Source organism: Myotis myotis, unplaced genomic scaffold (assembly GCF_014108235.1).
Source record: "Myotis myotis isolate mMyoMyo1 unplaced genomic scaffold, mMyoMyo1.p scaffold_m19_p_1, whole genome shotgun sequence".
Classification (NCBI taxonomy): Eukaryota; Metazoa; Chordata; class Mammalia; order Chiroptera; family Vespertilionidae; genus Myotis; species Myotis myotis.
Window position 1 is genome coordinate 30,617,522 of NW_023416313.1, and position 23,428 is coordinate 30,640,949.

General features: G+C 38.9%; 1 protein-coding gene across 10 annotated transcripts in view; it reads right to left on the bottom strand.

The window, feature by feature from the left end:
• The window catches only part of FRYL (FRY like transcription coactivator), a 246,965-nt gene that overhangs the window by 57,424 nt on the left and 166,113 nt on the right, over positions 1-23,428 (bottom strand). For all 10 annotated transcript variants that reach the window (XR_004971662.1, XR_004971663.1, XM_036333414.1 and 7 more), the window contains 15 exons: positions 22,839-22,896; positions 19,676-19,767; positions 17,037-17,209; positions 15,382-15,542; positions 14,720-14,830; positions 13,782-13,936; positions 13,131-13,230; positions 11,599-11,767; positions 9,280-9,539; positions 8,190-8,330; positions 6,057-6,225; positions 3,683-3,767; positions 3,037-3,149; positions 1,933-2,083; positions 1,138-1,241 (listed from right to left, as the gene is read on the bottom strand). Coding sequence is in view for 8 of the 10 variants with exons in the window: in XM_036333414.1 (XP_036189307.1) it covers positions 1,138-1,241; positions 1,933-2,083; positions 3,037-3,149; positions 3,683-3,767; positions 6,057-6,225; positions 8,190-8,330; positions 9,280-9,539; positions 11,599-11,767; positions 13,131-13,230; positions 13,782-13,936; positions 14,720-14,830; positions 15,382-15,542; positions 17,037-17,209; positions 19,676-19,767; positions 22,839-22,896 (2,042 nt within the window). In the remaining 2 variants the exon portion in view is untranslated. The remainder of the gene's footprint in view (positions 1-1,137; positions 1,242-1,932; positions 2,084-3,036; positions 3,150-3,682; positions 3,768-6,056; positions 6,226-8,189; positions 8,331-9,279; positions 9,540-11,598; positions 11,768-13,130; positions 13,231-13,781; positions 13,937-14,719; positions 14,831-15,381; positions 15,543-17,036; positions 17,210-19,675; positions 19,768-22,838; positions 22,897-23,428) is intronic.

The window sequence follows — 23,428 nt, forward strand, 5'->3', positions numbered from 1 at the left end:
TTAAATACAGTTCCTCATGTTGTGACCCAACCATAAAATTATTTTCGTTGCTACTTCATAACTGCAATGTTGCTACTGTTATGAATCGTCATGTAAATATCTGATATGCAGGATGGTCTTAGGCGACCCCTGTGAAAGGGTCGTTTGACCGCCAAAGGGGTCGCGACCCACAGGTCGAGAACCGCTGGCCTAGAGTTTGTGCACCATAGCCTACTGTCCTATCGAAATGGGGAAAATCCAGGTAAGTGTTCAATGAGTTTTATGTGTAATCTTAAAAATTAATTACTCTGAAACATGACACTAGATAAATGAATTATAAAAAGGCAAATATCTTCTGTGCCCAGCACACAACAGAAAGTCAGTAGATGCTTGATTACCAAAGGAATGCAGTAATACATTTATGAATGTGCACATCTGGAACACTTGGAAGACGGCTATCTTGACACCAATCTTACAAGCATGAAAGGCACTGTTCGGTGTGAAGGAGCCCAGTGTTTGTTGCACAAGGCGCAGTTTCAGCTGTAATAATCAGACTAGACTGTCCACAAGTCTTCTGGGAAACACTTAGAACCCATTTTAATTTTCCATTTACTCTGAACGTTTCCAACCCCAGAGGTAGATTAATTTTACTTTTTTTTTTTATATTTTATTGATTTTTTACAGAGAGGAAGGGAGAGAGATAGAGAGTTAGAAACATCGATGAGAGAGAAACATCGATCAGCTGCCTCCTGCACACCTCCTACTGGGGATGTGCCCGCAACCCAGGCACATGCCCTTGACCGGAATCGAACCTGGGACCTTTCAGTCCGCAAGCCGATGCTCTATCCACTGAGCCAAACCGGTTTTGGCGATTAATTTTACTTTTGCCACAGCTACAGAAGTATTCCTGCGAGAGGGCCTGTGTATTTGTGTGTGCAGTGGGAGGGGCCACAGGTTAGGAAAGGGAACAGACTTGTCTGTGGTTAAAAGAGAGGCTGAGAAGAACCCCACCAGACCGCGAGAATCACAGGGAGAAGAGGCTTGGAAATGGCACAGAAAAAACACAGAAACAAACACGTTGGAACTTTGTTAAGTCATCCTGCCTTTCAGTTATCACACAAACATAAAACGAAGGAATGAGTGTCAAGTATTTATTACCTATAAAAATTGCATGAAGAAGAAGATGGAGGTAGCTTCCCCATTCAACCTTCACACTGTGATCAATGATCAGGTCAGTCAAGAGGATCACTGCTATGTTACACCTATGACAAATAAGAGTATTATTATAAGGTTTCACCGGAGTAAACCTAGAGAAAATTGTATGCAAGTCACTTGAAGACTTTAACATTGTATTTTGTAAAAAAATAAATAAATAAATAAAAATACAACTTCTCAAGAAAAACAGAGGAAAAGGAATTAAGCCGAAGAAACTGTTAAGTGACAATTTTAGGGAAAAAAAAACATCTGCTAAAGGCTCCTTCAAGTCAAGGGCCATCTTTTCTTCATCTGCAACCCTAAGACCTGGCACACTGTTTGCCACATAGTGGGTGTTCAATTCGAGTTTGGTGCATCAATACATTTTCAAAGAATGCAGTAACTGTTCGCCTGTGATTCTGTTAGGTAAAGTTCAGTTTAACTCAGTTCAAAATAACAGTGCCTACCACCATAAGAACCGTCCTTTACAGATGTAGTAACTGGGTCCCAGAAAGGTCAAGTAACTATGCCAGACACCCAGAAAAAGCAGCAGCACACTCAGATTTCATAATACTCATCGCATACAGTCAGGATTGTGAGTTTTCAGATTTCTCAAAACCTAAACGCACTGAGCTCATTGGTCGCGGTATCTAAAGAAAGAAGATTGCTTGTCTCCTGTGCTGTCAGATGGCACCGAGAAAGCTGACAGTGTTAAGCAGAATTTGGCTCGTATGAAATAGGAATGACGCTGTAGTCCACCTGTGAAGAGGTAATCCAGGTGATGACGTTTCAGGCAAGTAATCCACCAGTGGTGACCAGCAGCCTCCAGCTGGTGGGAAGGGCAGTGGCTCTCCTTGATTATGCTCCATCACTTTCAGTCGCCAATTAGAATAAAGTGGCATTGAGTCACCTATCAAAATAAAATGATCTCATTTTCTACACCAGCTATTTTCTGCCAATATAAGCAAACTCTAGTAAGACACCAACTATTCATAGCATTGGAAAGTGATCAGAACAATTTCCCACTCTTTTGACATTTGTTTGCTAGGAAAGACCTGGGGTATAGGTATTCTCAAATAAAGCAAGTCAGAGAGAGAGAGAAGAGATACCAATCGAGGTAGCGGCCTTTACGTCAAAGCGAAACCACAGTAGCAGTTTCTTATGGTTCCACAATGGATCTCCAAGCCATGGAACCACGTTACAGGTGAAGCTGCCGTGTAACAGGGCCTTCTGGTAAGTTACTCATTCTAAATTTCCTGAGAGAGGGCCAACAAAACCCGCCTGAAAAGGAAATCCGCTCTGCACCAGGGGGGCTGCAGGGTGTGAGAGAACGTGCCACCAGGACATGTGAGTTCTGTGTGACGTGGGTAAGTCACTTAACCTCTCTGGACCTCAGTTCCATCCTGTGCAAAATGAGGAGATTGGACCCGACCATCTTCAGGGCCCCTTCCCAGTCTGAAGGCTTGTGCTTCTATTCTACCCTACCCTAGAGTCACAGTGAACTTGGGTAGACTGTTCACTTTGCAACTGCAAGGGAGAACGCGAATAAAACAGGATTCCAGGGAGAAAGAGCACCTGATTAAAAAAGCAGCCTGTTGCCAGTGTCTGCTCCATGATGCTCTTTGAGAACTATTTTTTAAGTTCCTTGATTTATCTACCAGGAACCTGGGCTTTTAAAACAAATATTCCCCACTTACACTGTCTCTTAAAATCAAGACATTTCAGATTATGTTGGAACACCACTAGTGGCAGTTAAATACTCTTCTTAAAAACAAGTTACTGGAAAAAGAGATTAGCATTAATATAATTAATAGTACACCTCACCATTGTAATGATAAAAAAAGAACATTTGGAATGTATTACTTTTTTCTTCTTCATAAGATCCTCCAGAGCTGCTACTGTATCGGGATTCTAGTCTGTGATGTTGACGATTTAAGTGACTGTTTAGTCCGCTGTAGATGTCTAGGTGCACATAGCTAGGGGAATGATCATTGCAGTTAGTCACGGCTCACGGATAAAACAGTATTTGTACTCTGCATTACACTCTCTATGCTTAAAAGAGAACACAGTACACAAAATATTAATGAAAGTTTACCATGATAACATATTAATTTTCACCTCACAAGCCAAAAGCTTAAGCTTATAAGTCAATTATTTCTACCTGAAGGTTTTTGTTAAATTGTTGTGCTAGTATTATGTTCTGGTGAAACCTGTTTTATAGGAAACAGGCAGAGGAAACATCCACTGAGAAAAGTTTAAAAATGTAAACACCAACAGTCACTGACCATCCTCCACCAGCTCATCCCTGAGAGAACATAAAAGGGTCTAGCACATCAGCATCTTTAATGCTGAAACAGTCCACGTGGGAAATTTCCAAAATGGGAATGTATTTTTTCACTAGAATTCTGGCCCAATGAATACACATCCCAACGCAGAGATGGCCGATTTCCCTGACGACACTCAGTCGCGGTCCCTCTGAAAGGCTGAGGAAGGACAGACAAGTGCTTACCTCTCTTCAGCATTCTCTTTCATGGGCTTGTTATCAAGATTGCCTTCTGAGGGAGCTACCATGGTATTGCTGCTGGAAGTAGTTCCTGTAATCAGAAACAAAACAGTACCCGTGCATTTAAAAACCTGTAATAACTCAATAGGAGAAAAACACATCAAATTATTGATGTCAAAACTCCAGTAAAATGAGAGCAAAGGCATTGTTAAAAAAGAATGTACTCATAGTGACCAAGAAGGAAAGAAGACAATAGCAACAGAAGTTTGGATGCTGAAAAACAAATGAACAAGAAGTAAATTAGCCGAAACCGGTTTGGCTCAGTGGATAGAGCGTCGGCCTGCGGACTGAGAGGTCCCAGGTTCGATTCCGGTCAAGGGCATGTACCTTGGTTGCGGGCATATCCCCAGTAGGAGATGTGCAGGAGGCAGCTGATCGATGATTCTCTCTCATCGATGTTTCTAACTCTCTATCTCTCTCCCTTCCTCTCTGTAAAAAAATCAATAAAATATATTAAAAAAAAAAAAAAAAGAAGTAAATTAAGTGTTAAGAAGGCTGAGTCCTAAGCTGGTAGTTAAGGAAACCAAGAAGCTTCCATACCTATATTGTTGAATCTCCAAAAAAGGCTCAGAAATTAGTGGCATCAAGTACTACTGGAAGTAAGGATTGAAGTTGGTCCTAAAAATGGCAGAATTTGGCCTGCCGGTGTGGCTCAGTGATTGAGCGTCGACCTATGAACCAGGGGGTCACGGTTTGATTCCTGGTCAGGGCACAAGCCTGGGTTGCAGGCTTGATCCCCAGTAGGGGGCATGCAGGAGGCAGCCGATCAATGATTCTCTCTCATCATTGATGTTTCTATCTATCACTCTCCCTTCATCTCTCTATAAAAAAAGAAAGAAAAAAGGGCAGAATAGGTTGAAAATCTATTGCAGAAGTAGTTGGTCCCCAAGATCTATCCCCCCTGCCTCTTATAACTGGGTGGCCGTCTCTTTCCACATCCAGAAATCATTTCTGATGAGACTAAATCAGAAGATTTCTGGACTAGGACACCAGGTCCAATTGAGGGAGGAAGAATAGGGGCATTACATCAAAATATACATATTAAAATTTGCCACTGTACCCCTGCAATCTTCTTACCCCATGGGCTTCCAGAAGGCTTGAAGACTATGTTGTGTGTATCTATGGATTCTATGTATTTGTGCGCACCCATGCACGCGCGTGCGCACACACACACACACGCACTCACGCACACATCCCTACACCCTCTACTGCAGGCATGTGAGTAGTAGAGTTTTGTCTGGGAAATTGGGTTAATCCAAGAGAAAAGTCCTAGAGACACTTGCATCAGTGAGATCATCGTACAACAAATGACCAAGTCAACAAGTTCCATATATTCCTACAGAACATCCAGTCCACTCTTTTATACTCCACTCTTTATGAAAAGACAACCTACAATCGGTAGGCTTTTGAGGAAAGCTTTTACTAAGACAAATCAAAACAAACAGTAATACAGAGAAAATAGGAACTTATGCTGGGAGGAGAAAACTTTATCAGATATAGAAGTGGATAGTTCAACCATGAAACATGAACAGAGTGTTAGTAAAGAAATTCTAATTAAAAAAACCTCTTTGGAATTAAAAATATTCTAGCAGATATGGAAAATTCGACAGAAGCATTATTAGAAATCCTCTAAGAAAGTAGAACAAAAGGCTGAGATAAAAATAGGTGACAAAAAATAAATTTCAAAGATATGAAAGATTTCTAATTATACAGACAGCGTTATAATTAACAGGGCAAAAACATTTAATACAAACTGAGTGTTTATAAACAAAGAGTTTCATAAAAATTTAATCTACAATATCCCAGATGTTATAACCAATTTTCACTGGAAGTTATTCCCTTGGGGACTTTGTTTCTTCAATTGAAAATATTATAATAACTATAATATATATATATGTATATATATATAGAGAGAGAGAGAGGGAGAGAGAGAAAGAGAGAGAGGGAGAGATTCACTCACAAAATTGGACACTATGTACAATATATGCTCAAGTAATGAAAAATAAAATTACAGTGTAATTTCAATTAGTGTTTTCTATATTGAACATTAATTATATTCACTAAAATGAATACAAGGATATATAAATCTATATTCTGATTCTGAATAAGTATATAAATGTTTCCCTCTATAATATTAAGAATCCTTAGATTGTCAAATTTCTTCAGTCATATGAGGATTTACAAAATTCTGTCAAGCTAATTACCATACATGACTCATGTTTGCTCTTATTTTGATGATGTTTAAAGCAAACGCTTGCTAAAACGAACAATTAGGTAAAGCCTCTCTTTTGAGACAGAGTAACCAGTTGTAACTTCTCACCTGAGGTGACAGAAGGGACTTTGTAGCTGGACGTGATGCGGTAATACGGGGGGTTATCCATGTGCGTGACTCCTGCACTGACAGGGTCGGTCAGCTGCAGCTCACTCACCAGCTCTTCCAGCAACTGCATTGTCTTGTCTCTACCTAAATATACAACAACTTTCTTCACCTGTCACAGAGAGGTCATTCAGAAAAGAAAAAGCAAAATCTTTACTTCATAAATCTGTCTTGAGACAAATTTTGTAAGTTCCATTTTAAGGGGTAGATTAAAAAGCACAATTAAAATTGAATATCACATCGATCAGCAATAAAACACCGATTAATCAGCTTTATAAATACTATCCTCCCTCTGACCCTCAACATTATATCTTATTAAAATTATCTCAATATATTGTTTAATGATTTCCACAACATTATCTACTTCCTTTACATGTTTGCTCGTTTTCTGTTCGGTTAAAGTAAAGCAAAAGATAATTGCTCTCCTATAACACATTTATCTTTTTAAAGGGAAAAAACTGAATTAATACACCCCAAGTATTCCTCTAATTTTTAGTCCTTTAAACCCGGGATTTATCCTTTATTCTGCGTTCCCATTTCCTACATTCAACCCAGCAGTACAGAGTAGAGAATAAGAAAGGACCTAGAACTAAACTGAACCCACATTTCCCCGCCTGGATGGGAATGTACATCTAACACTTACTACCTACAGGAGCCGGAAAGTTACTCTGTTCTCCCTTCTGCAAAACGGGGGCTTCAGATAGCTGTTAGAGTTAAGCAGGTGAAGATGTACAAAGCGCTGTAACCCAGTGCAGTCTGAGTTAAGTGAAAACAATCCCAGTAGTGAGCCTTATATGTATGTTCCTCCATACTTTTCCCCTTACTACTCAGCCAGATGATTCGCATGCACACAGACGTGTGAGAAGCTCTGCTTCATATGACCTCTGGAGAAATCCTAAAACAAGCTTTATTCTCTCATACCACAAGTCTTATCATGGTTACCAGCCACTAATTGACTTCCTACCCAACCCGCTCTATGTGCTAATTCCCTGTTCTCAGGTCCAGTCACCTGGCCGCCGGGTGCACCGCTGCCTCTCTGTGCCTGTTCTGACCTGAGGGGACACTGCTGCCCCCCATCCTGTCAAGTCTTCAAGCCCCACCCTCACCCCAACTCTGCCACCTTCTCCATGAAACGTTCACTCCTCCTCACAAACACATCTGGGTTGGAGCTCCAGCTCTACCTACTATGCAACGATGCTAAATGGATGTGTGACTTTAAGGAAATTACTCTTCTCTCTGCCTTGTTTTATTCATCTGTAAAACTGTGGCAATCTTACCAAAATCACAGACTTACTGTGAGAATTAAATGAAATAATGTAGATGAAGTACCTGTATCGTTTAAAAAATAATTGAGGAATTAATATTATCATTAAAAATGGCTCCCTTTTAAAAATTTATTGGGGTGACATTGGTAAAAATTATATAGGTTTCAGGTGTAGAATTCTATCATGCATATGTGTATTCGGTTCAACACTCATGGCTGATAGTTTCATAGTCTCTTAACTTGAGCAGATTTAAGAACTGCTTTCCCCCTTACAAGGCAAAGACTGCCTTATTCCTCATGGTCTGGCTCTTACCAAGCTTTCCTTTGCTTCCACACGGGGTTAGGCACTGAACTCTGACTGACCACCCTGCCCCATCTGATGCCCCAACGCCAGCACCTGCCCAGCAAAAACTATCCCTGTGGTCTCTGCTGCAATAACACTTTCTCTTGAGCATCATCTCTAATCCTCCCAGACGGCCGTGGTGCCAAGTTATTCACTCTCAGTCCTCTGCAGCCCTTCTCATGACTGGACTTTATTAAATTACTGATTTATTCATTAAGTAAATAAAATCTGTACCAGCATTCAGATTATAATGCCCAGAACCTTGCAGAGCCTCTGGCCAGCAATAAGAGCACCTGGCTGATTATATTTGTTAAATAAATCAGCGAGCAAACCCACGTGCTATTTCCTGACTGTCCTTTGCCTGGCCCTGCTTTGCCTCTGCTGGTCTCCTGATGCCTATACTCTGACTTGACACGACACCATGAACTTTTTTTTTTTTTTTAAGTTAAATATCAACTTGAATACATACGTAAGGCAAGAGGCTTGGCTCACTATTCACTCCACAAATGCTGATCAAAAAGTGCAAAATTATTTTCAGGTTTTTCGGCCAGCCATCTGCAAGTGTGGTCCACACGTTCTCCATCTCCGACCAGGCCAGCTCGTCGCCATACTAGGTGCAGGAAACACAACACGTATCTCAGTAAAGGCTGTCTACCTTGTAGCAAACTTGTCACGTCATGCAATATCAGAAAAACAATGGTTTTACAGGAAGCTTTCCCATACTTCAGAGGAATAATCATTTCTTTCAACAAATTTATACATAAATACCATTACAGTCATGGGCCACATAACATTTCAGTTAACGACAGACTATACAAGCAATGGTTGTCCCAGAAGATTACATGGGAGCCAAAAATTCCTATTGTCTGGCAATGCCATGTCATAACATCACAGCACAACACATTACTCATGTGTCTGAGGTAATGCTGGTGTTTGCCAGTCGTACAGAAGTATCGCACATACAATTGTGTATCGTACATGATACTTGACAATGATGATAAACAGTTACGTTATTGGTTGAAAATACAGCATATTCTTTCTACTTATTAAAAAAAAAAAAAGTCCGCCACAAAACAATGTGCTGTGTTATGCCAGCAACAGCCTCATATATCTAGTGTTTACCGCATCTCCTGACTGCATCACTTTCTTTTGAACTTGATTTAATCTTGTGGTGTTCTGTACAGTACATGCTGTTCGGGCTTGTAGCCTCGGAGCCAGGGACTACACCATACAGCTGTGTGTGGGGGGGGGCTGTACCACCTAGATTTGTGTAAGTGCACTCTATGACATTCGTAAACGAAGAAACTGCCTAACAGCGAATTCCTCCGAACACATCCCTGCCATGAAGCGGCACCTGACTGTAATTACATGATTTTAGATGCCCCCCCCCCCCCGAAGATATTTTATATCTAATGAGAAGTTTATTTTAGAGAAAGGAATTTATAATGCATATATGTTCGATTATCACAGGATTATCTAATCTCCTCATCTACTTCTAACCTTGTTTACTCCTCCTAATGAACACAGTAATTCGGTGCAGCAGTTCAAACCCATTGTACCTTCGCTGTCATGTACATCAGGTTGTTCAAAACCATGGCAGTGGCTTGTGGGGACCCCCAGCCTTCTCCTCGTAACCAGCGCCTGCTAGTCACCATGACTTCTCGGTCTTTTAAGGAGTCATCTTCGTCATCATCGTGTCGCCTCGCTGTGGGCAAAGGTTTTAAATCTACCAACTCGATGTTGTTCATCCACGGCAGCAGGTAGTGCAGCATGACTTGCCTCCCAGCAGGGTGAGCTGTCTGAATTCTCTGGCTTATCTCTATAGTTACAAATAAGCCAAAAGAAAGGGGACGTTTGTAATACTTTCAACAATTAAGTAAAAAAAAAAAAAAGGCAAACGAACAAAAACAAAGCCAAAAGAGGGAACACCTGGTATAATTTTACTTTTAAAGACTAGGAAGCCAAATTTTATTCACTGCATTTGAGAATTATGAGTACTGTTTCTCCTTTTCATAAATCTGACCTCGATGACATCATAAAGAAAATTAACAGCTAACAAATATCACATTCTTACTTTTTATATAAAATGCCACTGGTGGTCAAGATAAATATACATTTGCACACCATTGGTGAGACTGTAAAATGGTGCAACCACCATGGAACAGTGCAAGGGCTCCTCAAAAAAATGAAAAAAGAACTACCACATGATCTGGCAATCCTGCTTCTGGGTATATACCCAACACGGGGTCTCAAAAAGATATCTGCATATCCATGTTCACAGCTGCACTATTCACAAGATCGATTCGATTCCCAGTCAAGGCACATGCCTGGGTTGCGGGCTCGATCCTCAGTGTGGGGCATGCAGAAGGCAGCTGATCAATGATTTGCTCTCATCATTGATGTCCCCCCTCCCCCCCATCTCTTCCGCTCAGAAATCCATTAAAAACAAATTTAAAAAGAAGAGGCATGATCCCTGTCATTTACCCGTGTAAACCAAACAGGGAAATTGATGAAGAACTGAATGTTAGGAGAATGTAAGTTATTTTTTCCCCACTCAGGTAATAAGTGTGGGAAACAAACCATTTCCACTGCTGAAATAGGCACCGTGGAGGCCACTTGGCCTTGAGCCTGAATGAAAGAAAAGACCACAGCGGACCCTGCCACCCCCGGATACCAGGGGTGGTGCATGTGCAGTACCCGGATGAGAACAAGATCTTGCTGCAGGTGGAACGCAGAAAACTAGCTGAGTGTCTTTTGTGTTATAATTAGAACTTTTCAGTTAAAGGGTAAAGTATTATGGGGGCATTTACAATAATGTGTTCTTTAGGTAGAAGATTAAACCAGATGGACCTCAAATTTTCCTAAAGCTGAGTCCAGGGGGACCCAGATAGGTAGGACCCTGATGTTATAGAAACCTTGGCAGGATTATTTGTAAAGAAAGCTGGAACAGAGAGCAATGCAGGACCTTCCCCTATGACTAGGGGCTTTACCTAGAGCAGTGGTCGGCAAACTCATTAGTCAACAGAGCCAAATATCAACAGTACAACGATTGAAATTTCGTTTGAGAGCCAAATTTTTTAAACTTAAACTATATAGGTAGGTACATTGTTATTAAGTTAATTAGGGTACTCCTAAGGCTTAGGAAGAGCCACACTCAAGGGGCCAAAGAGCCGCATGTGGCTCATGAGCCACAGTTTGCCGACCACTGACCTAGAGAAAGAAACCTGTATCGTTGCCTCTGCATTATTTTAGTATATGTGCTGCTGAAGCAAGCACAATCCCTGCAGTATTTTAAAGACAGGCGAGTATACAGATAAAACACACACTAGAAGATTCAGTAAGTTCGAGGTCTATTAAAGAAATATGTATTTTTAAATTTAATCCTCACTTGAGGATATGCTTAGAGAGGAAGGGAGAGAGGGAAAAAGAGAAATGTCGATGTGAGAGAGAAACATTGAGGAGTTGCCTTCTATACTTGTCCCAACGGGGGACTGAAACCACAACCCAAGTATGTGCTCTGATGGAGAATCGAACCGGCAACCTTTCAGTACACAGGATGACACTCATTATTTCTGGTCGGGCAAAAGGTATTTTTAAAATTACATGTGAAGACCCCTTTACATTTTTGTTTGTTTGTTTTTTCCTGCAGTGGAGTAAAGAAGGGAGGAAAAAGTGAGAAAAGTGAGAGGTCCTGTAATAAGATACCTAAATATCATGATAGATCAGTATTAAGAGTTCTTATAAGAGAAAAAAATTCTCTATGTAAATACATGTTTGGATTCAACCTCAACTTTCATATATTTAAAATCTCCTAAAAGTAGTATTTCAGAAATGATTGCTAATAAAGAAAAAATTACTAACCAGTTCAATGATCATACCTGAGAATATGGCGAGAGTCAGCTCAGGATATGCCCTTGCTAGTTCCTCAGACAGCTGATAATATGACACAGAATACAGATGTGGCAGAGGAGACAGCTGGCTGAGCACTCCATCTGTTCTCTGAACCTCCAATTTGTGAGCATAGCGAAACATCTTCGGTTCCAGGATCTGTGGGGGTGTAATGCCATCAATTTAAGATGTTATGGGTCCTCCACATTTCAACTATAATTAAAATATATATATACACATATATATCCTCCCAAGAAATATTCCAGTTTAAAAATTACATAGTTACATAGATTGTAAAATACTTCACATGTTAATTTCAAATACCAAGAAATGTTTGCAAAAGACGTGTAACTATGTACAAGGCATTGCACTCCTTGTGTTTAATGGCAATGCTTTGGGTTAGTAGCACAGTTTGAAAATAACTTCAGCAACTTAATATAAAATTACTTGAAAAAGACATACCACTTTCCAGGTCAAATATGTGACTATATAAAACAAGTGTAAGTGAAAATAAAATCTTCAAACAGATCTTGGTTAATCACACATTAAATATGGAATATAAACTAAAAATTCTTTTGATGTTACACTATGTAAAGAGCTACACTACTGAACTTTCTTCTTTTATTTTTTTATTTTAACAAGTGCAGTTTATTTATTTTTTATTGTTTAGAGAATTACAAATAGTAGTACATATGTCTCTTTTTTTCCCCCATTGAACTTCTTTTAAATTTTATTTCTCACTTACAGTTTACAATAAACATTATTTTGCATTAGTTTCTGGTGTACAGCATAGTGGTCAGACCATCACACACTTTGTAAAGTGGTCCCCCCGATATTTTCAGTATCCACCTGTATATAGTTATGACAACACTGTTTACTATATTCCCTATGCTTTAGAACCCCGTGACTATTTTGTAACCACCAATTAGTACTTCTTACTCCCTTCACCTTTTTCACCCAGCCCCCTTGAACCTTCTTAATTAAAGACATTAGGGCGTAATTCAAGCCCTTTGGAAAAATCAACATCTCCTCGAACCCCATTCTGAACCCTTGATTGAGTAAAGAACCTCAATCTATTATCCATTAGTTGAGCACTGTATAATAATGATGCATCCATGCTTGGCAAGTTAATTTTCTAGGTTATATTTCTCAGCCCAATAAAGGAAAATTATACAAGGTTATCATAAAAGAGCTAATTACTTTTCACTTGGTTCTCAAAAAAAAAAATTCAACTCAGTCTTATCTGAACAGAAATAGTTACACACATACATAGGCCCTAACCACTCAATTTTTATCAGCATTGGCGCACACACAAGTGTATGTGGGGTAACATATAGTCCCTCTACAACTTAAACAACCCATATTATCTTTGCCTTCTATTTCAAATTATCCTCAGGAATTGATTCTAGAGTTTGCTATTAAAAATTAAGCGGGATATCAGTATACTTTCAAGGCAAGAAGAGACGGATGCGCTTTATTAGGTGCCGAGTAAAAAGATTTTCATTCACATTTGTTTACAAACCTGTAAGAGTTGCATAGCAACTTCATAGATACTTCGAGAAGAATCAGCTGCTTTAAACAGTATCAGATTTAGGAGCATCACTGTGTCACACTGATAATCCCTAGGGACAAATTCCACATGTTAGCAATGTAATATTTAGCAGCCTTCACACAAGCTAATACATATGGTATACCAGGGCCAGAAGGCAGGCACGCAGCAGCCAAACCCAAGAGGTGACTGGGTGGTTATTGTGGGGTTTTTTTGTTTTGTTTTTTTAAAAATATATTTTATTGATTTTTTTACAGAGAGGAAGGGAGAGAGACAGAGAGCCAGAAACATCGATGAGAGAGAAACATTGATCAGCTGCCTCCTGCACATCTCCTACTGGGGATGTGCCTGCAACCCAGGTACATGCCCTTGACCGGAATCGAACCCGGGACCCCTCAGTCCGCAAGCCGACGCTCTATCCACTGAGCCAAACCGGTTTCGGCTTTTTGTTGTTTTTTTAAGGTTAAAAGGTAAAACAACAAATGCATGATGATCATTATCCTTATTTTGGATAATTTCTGATAGAGCTTAAGAAAATACTGGTTTCTGAATTCAAATGGAAATATTTCTAAATTAGTATTTCTGAATTCAAATGGAAATATTTTCTTAAGAACCTGGGAGTACCTGTTCTGGAAAACGTTAGCGATGGCCTTAAAGCAGCCGGCAGCCACCCTCCTGGAGCCCGTGTAACACCGATCCACTGCCCAGTACATCAGGTTGCTCTGGTCCGGGTTCAGCTCCAGCAGTAATGTCACTGCTTCACAGCCCAACTGATGAACCTACGGAAAGGTCACAAAATCGCCCAGGACAGAGAGAGTCGTATACGATTCAACTGTCTGCTTCTCTACATTTTACTCAAACATCACACATGTACTTATTGCATTTAACACAAAACTCAGTCTCTTTTCTTCCAACTCCTTCTCATTTTATCCAGCCCCTAGAAAAAGCGACCTGGATCCATGAACCGTGGACCCCGGCATGTTCCCAAGATGCTGAGCAGGACAGCTCCCTCCTCCCACGGAGCCCCAGGGGCCGTGGGTGAATGTGGGCAGTGATGCAGCGCTGTCAGCAAAGTGAGCTTTTACCCTCCCCAGTTATTTTTATCAAGCTTTATTCTTGTTTTTGATAACCCAATAGAAAAATTACTCTGAGGGGAAAATACGTAAGTTCTGCCTTAAACTGTGACGCCTGTGAGCGTGTGCTATGAGAGTGCGAAGGGCACAGGGTCCAGAGGGCAAGAAAGAATGATTAATTGGAGAGTGGTCAAAAACAAGAAATTAAACACAGCAAATAACATTTCCTCCGTGGAGCTCAATGTGTCCTACATTAATACTGTATTAATCCTGTAACATAAAAGGGAAATGAACACACGCAAGGAGTGTGTAATAAATAAGAATTAGAAATTTTAGATGATGGCATCCTATTTAATGAACAGAGTATGTTTTCTGCATGTAATTCTAACCTATCTTATTTTAAAAACGACTTGTTTTTAGTGGGCCATACAATAATTCCAGATAATGCAATGACAATTATGAAATGTTAAGGGAATTACCGATCATTACCTTTTTGTCCAGAGAGTCCAAAATGTTATCCAACCATTTGTACAAATAGCCATCTGATGAGAGTCCTACATTATCTGCAACAGGGCCACAACATAGCACAGCAGACATAGCCTTCAAACAATAATATTAGAATTACATTTAAAACATTTCGCAGGTAACGTGGGGTTGTTTAATGAGAAGAGGCAGGCTATTTTCACTCATGCTTATGTAGCTACAACACCTTTCTGTCTTTACAAAGAAAAGCACAATAGTGATTTTTGAAACTAAGTAATTTATTATGAGTAGTAGGTATCATGGTACCAAATTAGACATGGAGTTTGAACAGTACCGGAAAAGAAGCAAAAAACAAAAACAAAAAACAAGCAAGAGAAAGCACTTAAGTAGGGAAAAAAAAATAGGTATTTCTTTTAGGTGATCCTCAGTTCTTTAAGACAATGGAATTCAAAATCTGGGGTAGATTCTGAAGGTTCTTACGCTGTACTGTATTTTATGCATTTAAATAAACTTACAGTACAAAAATACAGCAAGCAAATATATACATTCTAATACTCTCAGGTACTCAGGAGAAATCCCTACCCTTTTTATAACACTAGACATTGAGACAAAAATTTTAACTACACTCCTAACATAAGGAAAAAGCAATCAGATTTCTAAGTAAATACCTTTAGTGCACAGTATTGATGTCTGTTAATTTGCATATTTCTATCACTGTATCTGTCCAGGGGAGTAAACATGATGCTAAAAGGGCCTGCCCAGTGACTGAACAGCATGAACAGACTGTGCCGAAGGCTCTGCTGAGGGAAAATGCTTCTTCTCTGGTGCACTGTAAAGGACACAGACGGAGAAAGAGTCATTTCCATTTCTTTCACTTTAAAGTGCATTTCAACTTGTTTGTTATTCAATACGTAACATTGTAAAACAGAAATGTCTTCATTTTGACGTAACGAAAGCCTCTCTAGTGACAAATCGTTTATACAGAGGTGAGTGACAGCCCCGAGGTTGCAGCCTGTCACCGGGGCCTGCGTTACGGGGGGATGGGATGGGGGAGGGAAACGCCTGCCGCCCCTGGGCTGCTGCTGGCTCCATGGTGAGCTTGGCCAGGGCATTAGCAACACACACACACCTCTGACCTTGGTTGGTTGGTCTCTCTCATGAGAGAGCTTTGGACTACAGACATTATTTTAAAACTTTGCATGTTTTCAGCGGTGCAGCTGTGTTTATGAAAGAATCCTCACGTAGCCGCTTTATATACAAAACAAATAAAAGGGGGGCTGATCTAAGCACAGTGCTCCACCTGCTGCCTCTTGCTGTGGGCACCAGAGGGAAGACAACATAATCTGAAAACCACTGGTTGAGAGGCAGGCTCTCCCAGGATTCTTTCCATTTTAAAATCCCATTCGACCAGTTCTCGGCAGCGGTCTGTCTTGAGGAAATGCAACCGTGTCATCATGAATCAATGTGGAAGTTGCAGATAAGTGTTTAGCAATTGATTAAATTATACCTGTACATTAGTGAGCTTCAGGTCAGAAAATTTAGAGGGGGAAAAAGTGCTCCTTTCCTCTTAACAGCATCATTTGCCCCAAAAGTTCAAAGTAGGTTTCCTGCACTTGAAAATAATATACCTAAAGAAGTTCGTACAGGACCCTTTTACAAAAACACAACTGTGCTCTTACTTTAAAAGCCAACTGTTCGCATATACTTTTTAAGGTAACAACTTTAATTTTTTTCCAGAAACATTTGTATTTACATTGTATGCTAAAGGCTATAGTCACATTTTTGTCTTTCACTTGTAAAATATTTATAACTTTTTGAAATGAAATTGCATGTATCCATATTCCTAGTGCCTGAACCAGTACCCGGCATATAATATGTGGTCAATTACAGGCACGTATGTGTTAAATGAATCATTCAGTTAACACTGTATCCTTGTACTTTATGTCTATGGCCCATATCCTCTCCATTATTCAAAAGTATCTTGTTAATTCTATCCTCAATTATCATTTAGGGCAGTATGCTCTTGGCTCTTGCATCTAGAACAAGTTTGTCCAAAGAGCTTATTTTATTGATTTTTTTTTCTTTCACATTTCTGCATTGCTGTCTTGATCGTTGAAAATCTATGCTGGGTTGCTTTTTAAAAATTTCTAATCACTGATAGTGATTCAAAAGCAAAACACTCTTGCCATTCATGGAATACTGACACAATTACCCAGTATACTCACAAGTTGCTTCATCAACTTAGATTACAGAACTTGAGGGGAAGAATAAATATGGTGGTCCCTTAATATTCAACAGTGGTTTAAGAAACTAAAACTCGTACCTGGAACATTCTGAATGATATTCGCCACTAAGGCACTAAAATGGCATCGTATATCCTTCAGTGTGTCAGAGTCTTTTTCATTTTCCGCTTCCAGGAGTTGTCTAGTTAAATCTACATACTCCAATAAAGTGTTGTTGAGGAAATGTGTTTCATTATCAAGGCCACCACTTGCACTGAAAATATTCAAGAAAATAAGTGATAAAGAAAATGTGATTTCAAACTATAAATGTAAATCAAAACAAATTCCAAGTAATCAAAATTAGAACTCTGCATGCTCATGGTAGCATGCAACTCAATACACAAAAGTTAAATGAATGTGTGCTTGGCTTACTTAGATATAAACATAAATGGTGCTTCTTGCAGTTGGCTCCATAGCTCAGGCGTTATGTAAAAATAAAAGGTGCTTCTTAATCAAGGAACTACTACTGCAATTTATATTACTCAGTCCCATATCTAACTTGAATCAACTATTCTGAGTGCTAAGTGTTATTCCCTCTCCATCAAAATATACAGCTTTCAAAGTAAGGAAATAAGGAGGCACACGGGATAGGGAGGACCAATTTAGAAAGGAAGGAAGAGGAAAGACTAGTTCTAACCAGTCTCATAGTTGCTATGCATATTTATATTATACCTTTAGCACAACTCCAGGACAAGTATTATTTGGGATATAAAAATATAAGGGAATTCAAGTAACAGTGCTGGTTTTCAAATCTCCTGTCTAGCCCCATGGAGCTGCCTCGAGAATCTCTGCAATAAGATTCTCTTTGAGGTGAAGGCTCTGGTACCTAGAACCCACTGGGTGGAAGAGGGTCATCTGGTTGGAGTCAGAAGTCTTGGATTCCACTCTTGTTCCATCAGTTATTAAGCCTGAGATTAGTATCTGCTTCAGAGCATTTGACTAGGAATATAACTGACATCATATATGAAAGGCCCAATGAACGATAAGTGCTACATAAATGATTAGCTATGACGTTTACATTTATTTTGGTCAACTTTTCTGTGTTATACTTGAAAAGTACATCTGAGATATGTGATTTTAAAAATAAAATTATTTTTTACTAGTGAATAGCTTCTAATAAACATCTACATTACAAGGTGGGACAAAAGTAGGCTTACAGTTGTTCATATGGAAAATAACACATTAATAAATAATAATACAAGAATAAATTCTATGTTCTGCATATTCACAACTGTTAACCTACTTTGCCCACTCTGTATATTGAATGAATTCATGATGAAAATCTTTCCTTTATTCTGTCAATGAGTGTTTAAAATCCAGGCCATGCCTTATTGGTGAATGAGAAACTAATTTAGTGGATTTCTACCTGGCCCAGAATCCACTGATTTAAGAAATATTCACTGAGTTACCTACAATGTACATAGGATCAATTAGGTCAACAAAACAAGGATCCCTGCCTTCTTGACATTGAGAATTCACCTTTTTGACTTAGTCAAGGAAATAAAAAGCCAGTCATACAATAGTGTTATATTCATTTCTCTTTAAAAAAAAAACCAAAGCACACAACTATGTTCAAAACCATTACTGCTCAACAATGAGTACAGCTTTCGCAGTTAAATTTTAAGTAAGCCAACATCTTGCAGTTCCCAAACAGTATCTATCATTCAAAGATTCTTCATTCATTAACATACATTAAAAGCAACCAAAGGAGAAGAAAGATGATTCAGATGTGTATTAGGTTAATTTTATGCATCAAGCCCAGCAAGTTTCAAGTTTACTTTTTTCTAACTTGGACTGCTTTATTTTTGAGGGGGGCAGAAAACAGAATGTTTCTTTTTTTCTTTCTTTCCATTTTCTGTAAAAGAATGGTAAACCAAGGGTTTAAATTCTCATTGATTAAAGCTCTATTTTAAAAGCACTTGTCAAAAGCATACTCAGAAATAACGAGGATAAATGCTGAAGTAACAATCCTACACTTCCTTGATTATTAAGACCTTCACGATCTCTTTTGAGTTACCTTTTTTGGGAAATGGTCAGATGCATATTTTTCTCTTTCAATGACCAGGCAACACCATTACCTCCTAAGAAATAGTTATTTCTCAACACTAAGCTGACGAAATTCTCCACCAGGGGCTGTTCTTAGTGTCCAGATGCCTCTAGTCCAGCAACAACCCCAGGCTTTATGTTTTCATAGGTGAGGGGTGAAAACAGTTACAAATTATGTTTGTGGATTTCATAGTTCCCCCCCAGCAAGATAGATTAACAGTTGAATGGAATATGCAAACTTTATTATGCGGCACCTTTAAATGCGTGATTTTTACAAATCTAGAAGAAAGAGATCTTAAAAATGAGGTAAGAAATAGTTAAATCAGTAATAATAATAAAAAAGAGGCTACTGCCCACTTGCCTGGGTTACTACATTCCAACAGATATCAAGATCACGGGAACATTATATCTAATTTTTACCTCAAAGCAAACTAGCGCTAATGTTAGATTTCGAAATACATTTTTTAGCCATTAGCTAATTTTTTGGATGCAGCTTTGACTTCGCTAAGTAATGTTTACAAGTAATGCAGACAGGGTTTTTGGGTGCAAAGGTGTTTTTCTGTTAGGTTTCATGAGAGAAAAAATATGTTCCCTAATTATTTCAAAGTTTAAAAGAGCAAAATCGGGCACTGACCTGTGACTAATGACACCAGCATCTGCCAGCAGTTCGAATATTCGCACCAGCTGTACTCGTAAAATGTCTCGACGCCTGCGCCGTTTCATATTCTATTCCAAGGATACAAAGATATCAATTAAAGATCCTTCGGGGAAATTTATCAAAAACCTTGCAAAGAATACTGCGAATGCCTTAGAGCAGCGGTTCTCAACCTGTGGGTCGCGACCCCTTTGGGGGTCCAACGACCCTTTCATAGGGGTCGCCTAAGGCCATCGGAAAACACATATATAATTACATATTGTTTTTTGTGATTAATCACTATGCTTTAATTATGTTCAATTTGTAACAATGAAATTGGGGGTCACCACAACATGAGGAACTGTATTAAAGGGTCACGGCATTAGGAAGGTTGAGAACCACTGCCTTAGAGCTTTGTGCCTTATTGACATTCTGTTGGTTGTGTTAATACAGATTTCAAACTCTCTGGTAGCTACTGCACCAAAGAGATATGTGTAGATAGTTTGAAATTAATGAGCAAATACAATCACATGACATTTTCCACGGTGATTGATACCCCTTGTATGGGGGAGGAAAATAAAAATTCTACCGTTACTTTTAGGTGATTTACCAACCTGACTGAAGGACTGAAGCTTTTATTAAACTGTTCTCTTTGACAAAGAATCCCTAAGATACTCCCCCAAATAGGACAGCAAGGCAGGGAAAACATCACAGGAGGGACAGAAGAGTCCTCTGATTTTGGTCATGCCTACGTTTTCCATTTTAACATTGAATTTTGACACACAAAAAATAAATACAACAACAACAGAATAAAAATGTCTTTAATCATCCTGATATGAGTAAATGTTTTGTCTGATTAGGGCTGAAGTACTCATGCTGAGAGTAACAGGTGCAACACCTCAACCTGAGTCAGCTTCTAAGGGGAACAGGTACAGCACTAGGACGGAGCTATCACACTCCTTTCCTTGGATTATTTGATTATAATGTAATCTGTATAATACAGAGCGATTAACAACATAGTTATTAGTCTTCCACTTTTGTGTCCACATACTAGTTTTTTGCCTTTCAGAATACAGAAATATTCAAGCCAGGTTAAAAAAAATAGTATTTTAGCTCTTTATGAAGTTTCCAGCAATTCACTCATATTGACCAGGATGGCTTCTTAACAGTCTTTGAAGGTTTCTGCAAAGTTTTAGTTGATTGGTTTTTATTTTGTCTCCATAGAAAGACTGTCAACCTAAAGCTCTGAAAATGTATCTTACATTCAAGGTACACCAGTGTACATATCTATTCACTTGCGATGATGACTTCTCCCCCCTCCCCCCCCGAAATGTAATATAAATACTGTTACTTAATTTTGTTTCTGATTTCACTTCCCCCTAGTAAGTCATTTTGAAACAAAAATCGAATTACAAAACGGGAATATTGTCACTATTCTCTACAGCAAGCATGTCAAACTCACGGCCCGCGGGCCCACAACAAATATTTTTGCAGCCCAGCCAATATAACAGTATGTAAGAAACAGTCTCATAAAAATTTTGTAGCTTAATTTTTACAATATCCTGTTATACACAATGGTTAATAATGAACTATAACCTTCGCTAATGAATGATTACTATAATCGTGTTGCATTCATTTCCCTTACACACTTTATGCGCAGGTGCACCATTTCTCTCCACTAATACTAGCAGCGAATATTTTAGCAGCCGATTGCCACGTCATTAGTCTTGGACTGACTTGTTTGGTGTGCGCAACAGGAAATATTTCGCTTCCGGAGAACAAGAAAAATAGGTTTATTTGCGTTACGCTTATTAATCTGTTCAGCTATTCAGTGTCTGGTAAGTTAAAGTTCAAGAAAAAAATATTAATTTTTATTAAAATGTTCTATTGTTTTGTTAACAATTACTCATTTATTTCAGCCCTTTGTATTCAGCATGTCTCTATCAAAATAAACCTACGTTTCTATGAAAATTGAAGCTTTCGTTTTTTGCGGCCCCCGTAAACTTAAGCCTTGTTTATTTGGCCTGTGTCAGCCTTTGAGTTTGACATGCTTGCTCTAGAGGGCTGGATGCTGTTTTAAAGTCTCTAACAGAGTAGCTCTTCTCACCATCTTCCTCTCTTGTTTAAATTCCTCTGTGACTCTCCAATGTTAAGAACACGGATTCTCAGTGCTTTACACCAGACTCAACTAAGATACTTAAGAAACAGTTTCTGGGCTCCACTCTAGAAACTCTCCTTTAATAGGCCCAGAAACCTGTATTTTTAGCAGGCTCTCCCGGCACTTCTCAGATGCCAGTGTCCTATGGGGACCACTGGTCTGCCGGATACGGCTGAACCAGGAGTCCCCCGTCTTCCTCTCTAGCATAATCAGTTCCTTCCCCCTTATATAATGACACAAGAGAACCTACAATGGCCAGGTTCTTTTATGAAGTTTGGAAATGTTGTTCCTCTGCCTAGAATGTCTTTCCCTTGCTTGTCCACTGGGGCACATACTTCAAAATTCACCTCAAAGTATCAGTGCTTCATCCATAATGCCTTCCCTTCCTCTACAGGCAGAGCCGAAGGCTTTCTTCTCCGTAGCTGTACGGCCCCTTATCTATGGCTTTATCCCAGTGCGCAACACACTGTTCCAATTATGGTTCACACCTGTCTGTTCCACTGGACCTATGGTTTCTATAAGTGGCTCAGAACCTGACACACATCTTTATATTTGGGGATCCAGGCCAGGGATTGGCAAAATATGACACTCAGGCCAAATTTGGCCTGTTGCTGTAAATAAAGTTTTATTGGAATATGACCACACCCACTTGTTTAGTAGTCTACACAGCAAAACTGAGTAGTTGCAACAGTGACAGCGTGGCCAGAAAAGCTGAAAATATTTAATATCGGGCCTTTTACACAAAGGTTTGCCGCCCCCGCTCTAGACTCCAACTGTCCTCACTTCAGCTAGAACAATTTGTTCCTGCATAAGATCTCCTGTGTGGGAAGAAAGAGGTCTGTATATTAAAAAAAAAAAAAAAAAAAAGAGGTTGAAAACTACAGTAGCCAATCTTTTATTTATTTACTTCTGAATTTCTAACTTTGGTGTAATGTGTAAAATACAGAAGACAAATAAGTGTTTCCCAAACAAATATTTAATAACAGAGAAAACTACCCAGTTTACCTCTGGCCTTCTTTCGAGTGCTTCTTTAATTATGGGATGCAATTCCTCTATCAGTTCCCTAGAAGAAAAATGATATACATTCTCTCAATTAATAGCTGAACAGATATAACCTGATGTGCAAATATGTAAATATTAATATATTGAGGTAAATAGACCTCAGTTAACCCTAATCCTACTGTTTAAAACACAATTTTTATTGTTTTGGTTATAAAACAAATCTGTATATTGTAGAATGTTAGAAAAGCAGAAAAAATGGTATAGGGCACTTATCTGAATTTATAGAAATAAGTACTGTCAACATTTCTGTTCAATCATTTTGCAGCCCACATACATTTCACATAGTTGAAACCCTATCATATATATGATGGTATCCTTTTTTTTTTCTTTACTTAGTACTAGCATAAGGACTTTTATATGCAATTAATCAATTCACAGTATTCTATTATAGGGTGGTAATCATACTTTTCCTTAACATTTCATATATTACTAATGCATTAAATTTGATGTAATTTCTGTTATTATAAATACTGCCTCAGTAAACATCTTTGTACATTAACCTTTGCCTTTATTTCTGATTATTTCCTTAGAAT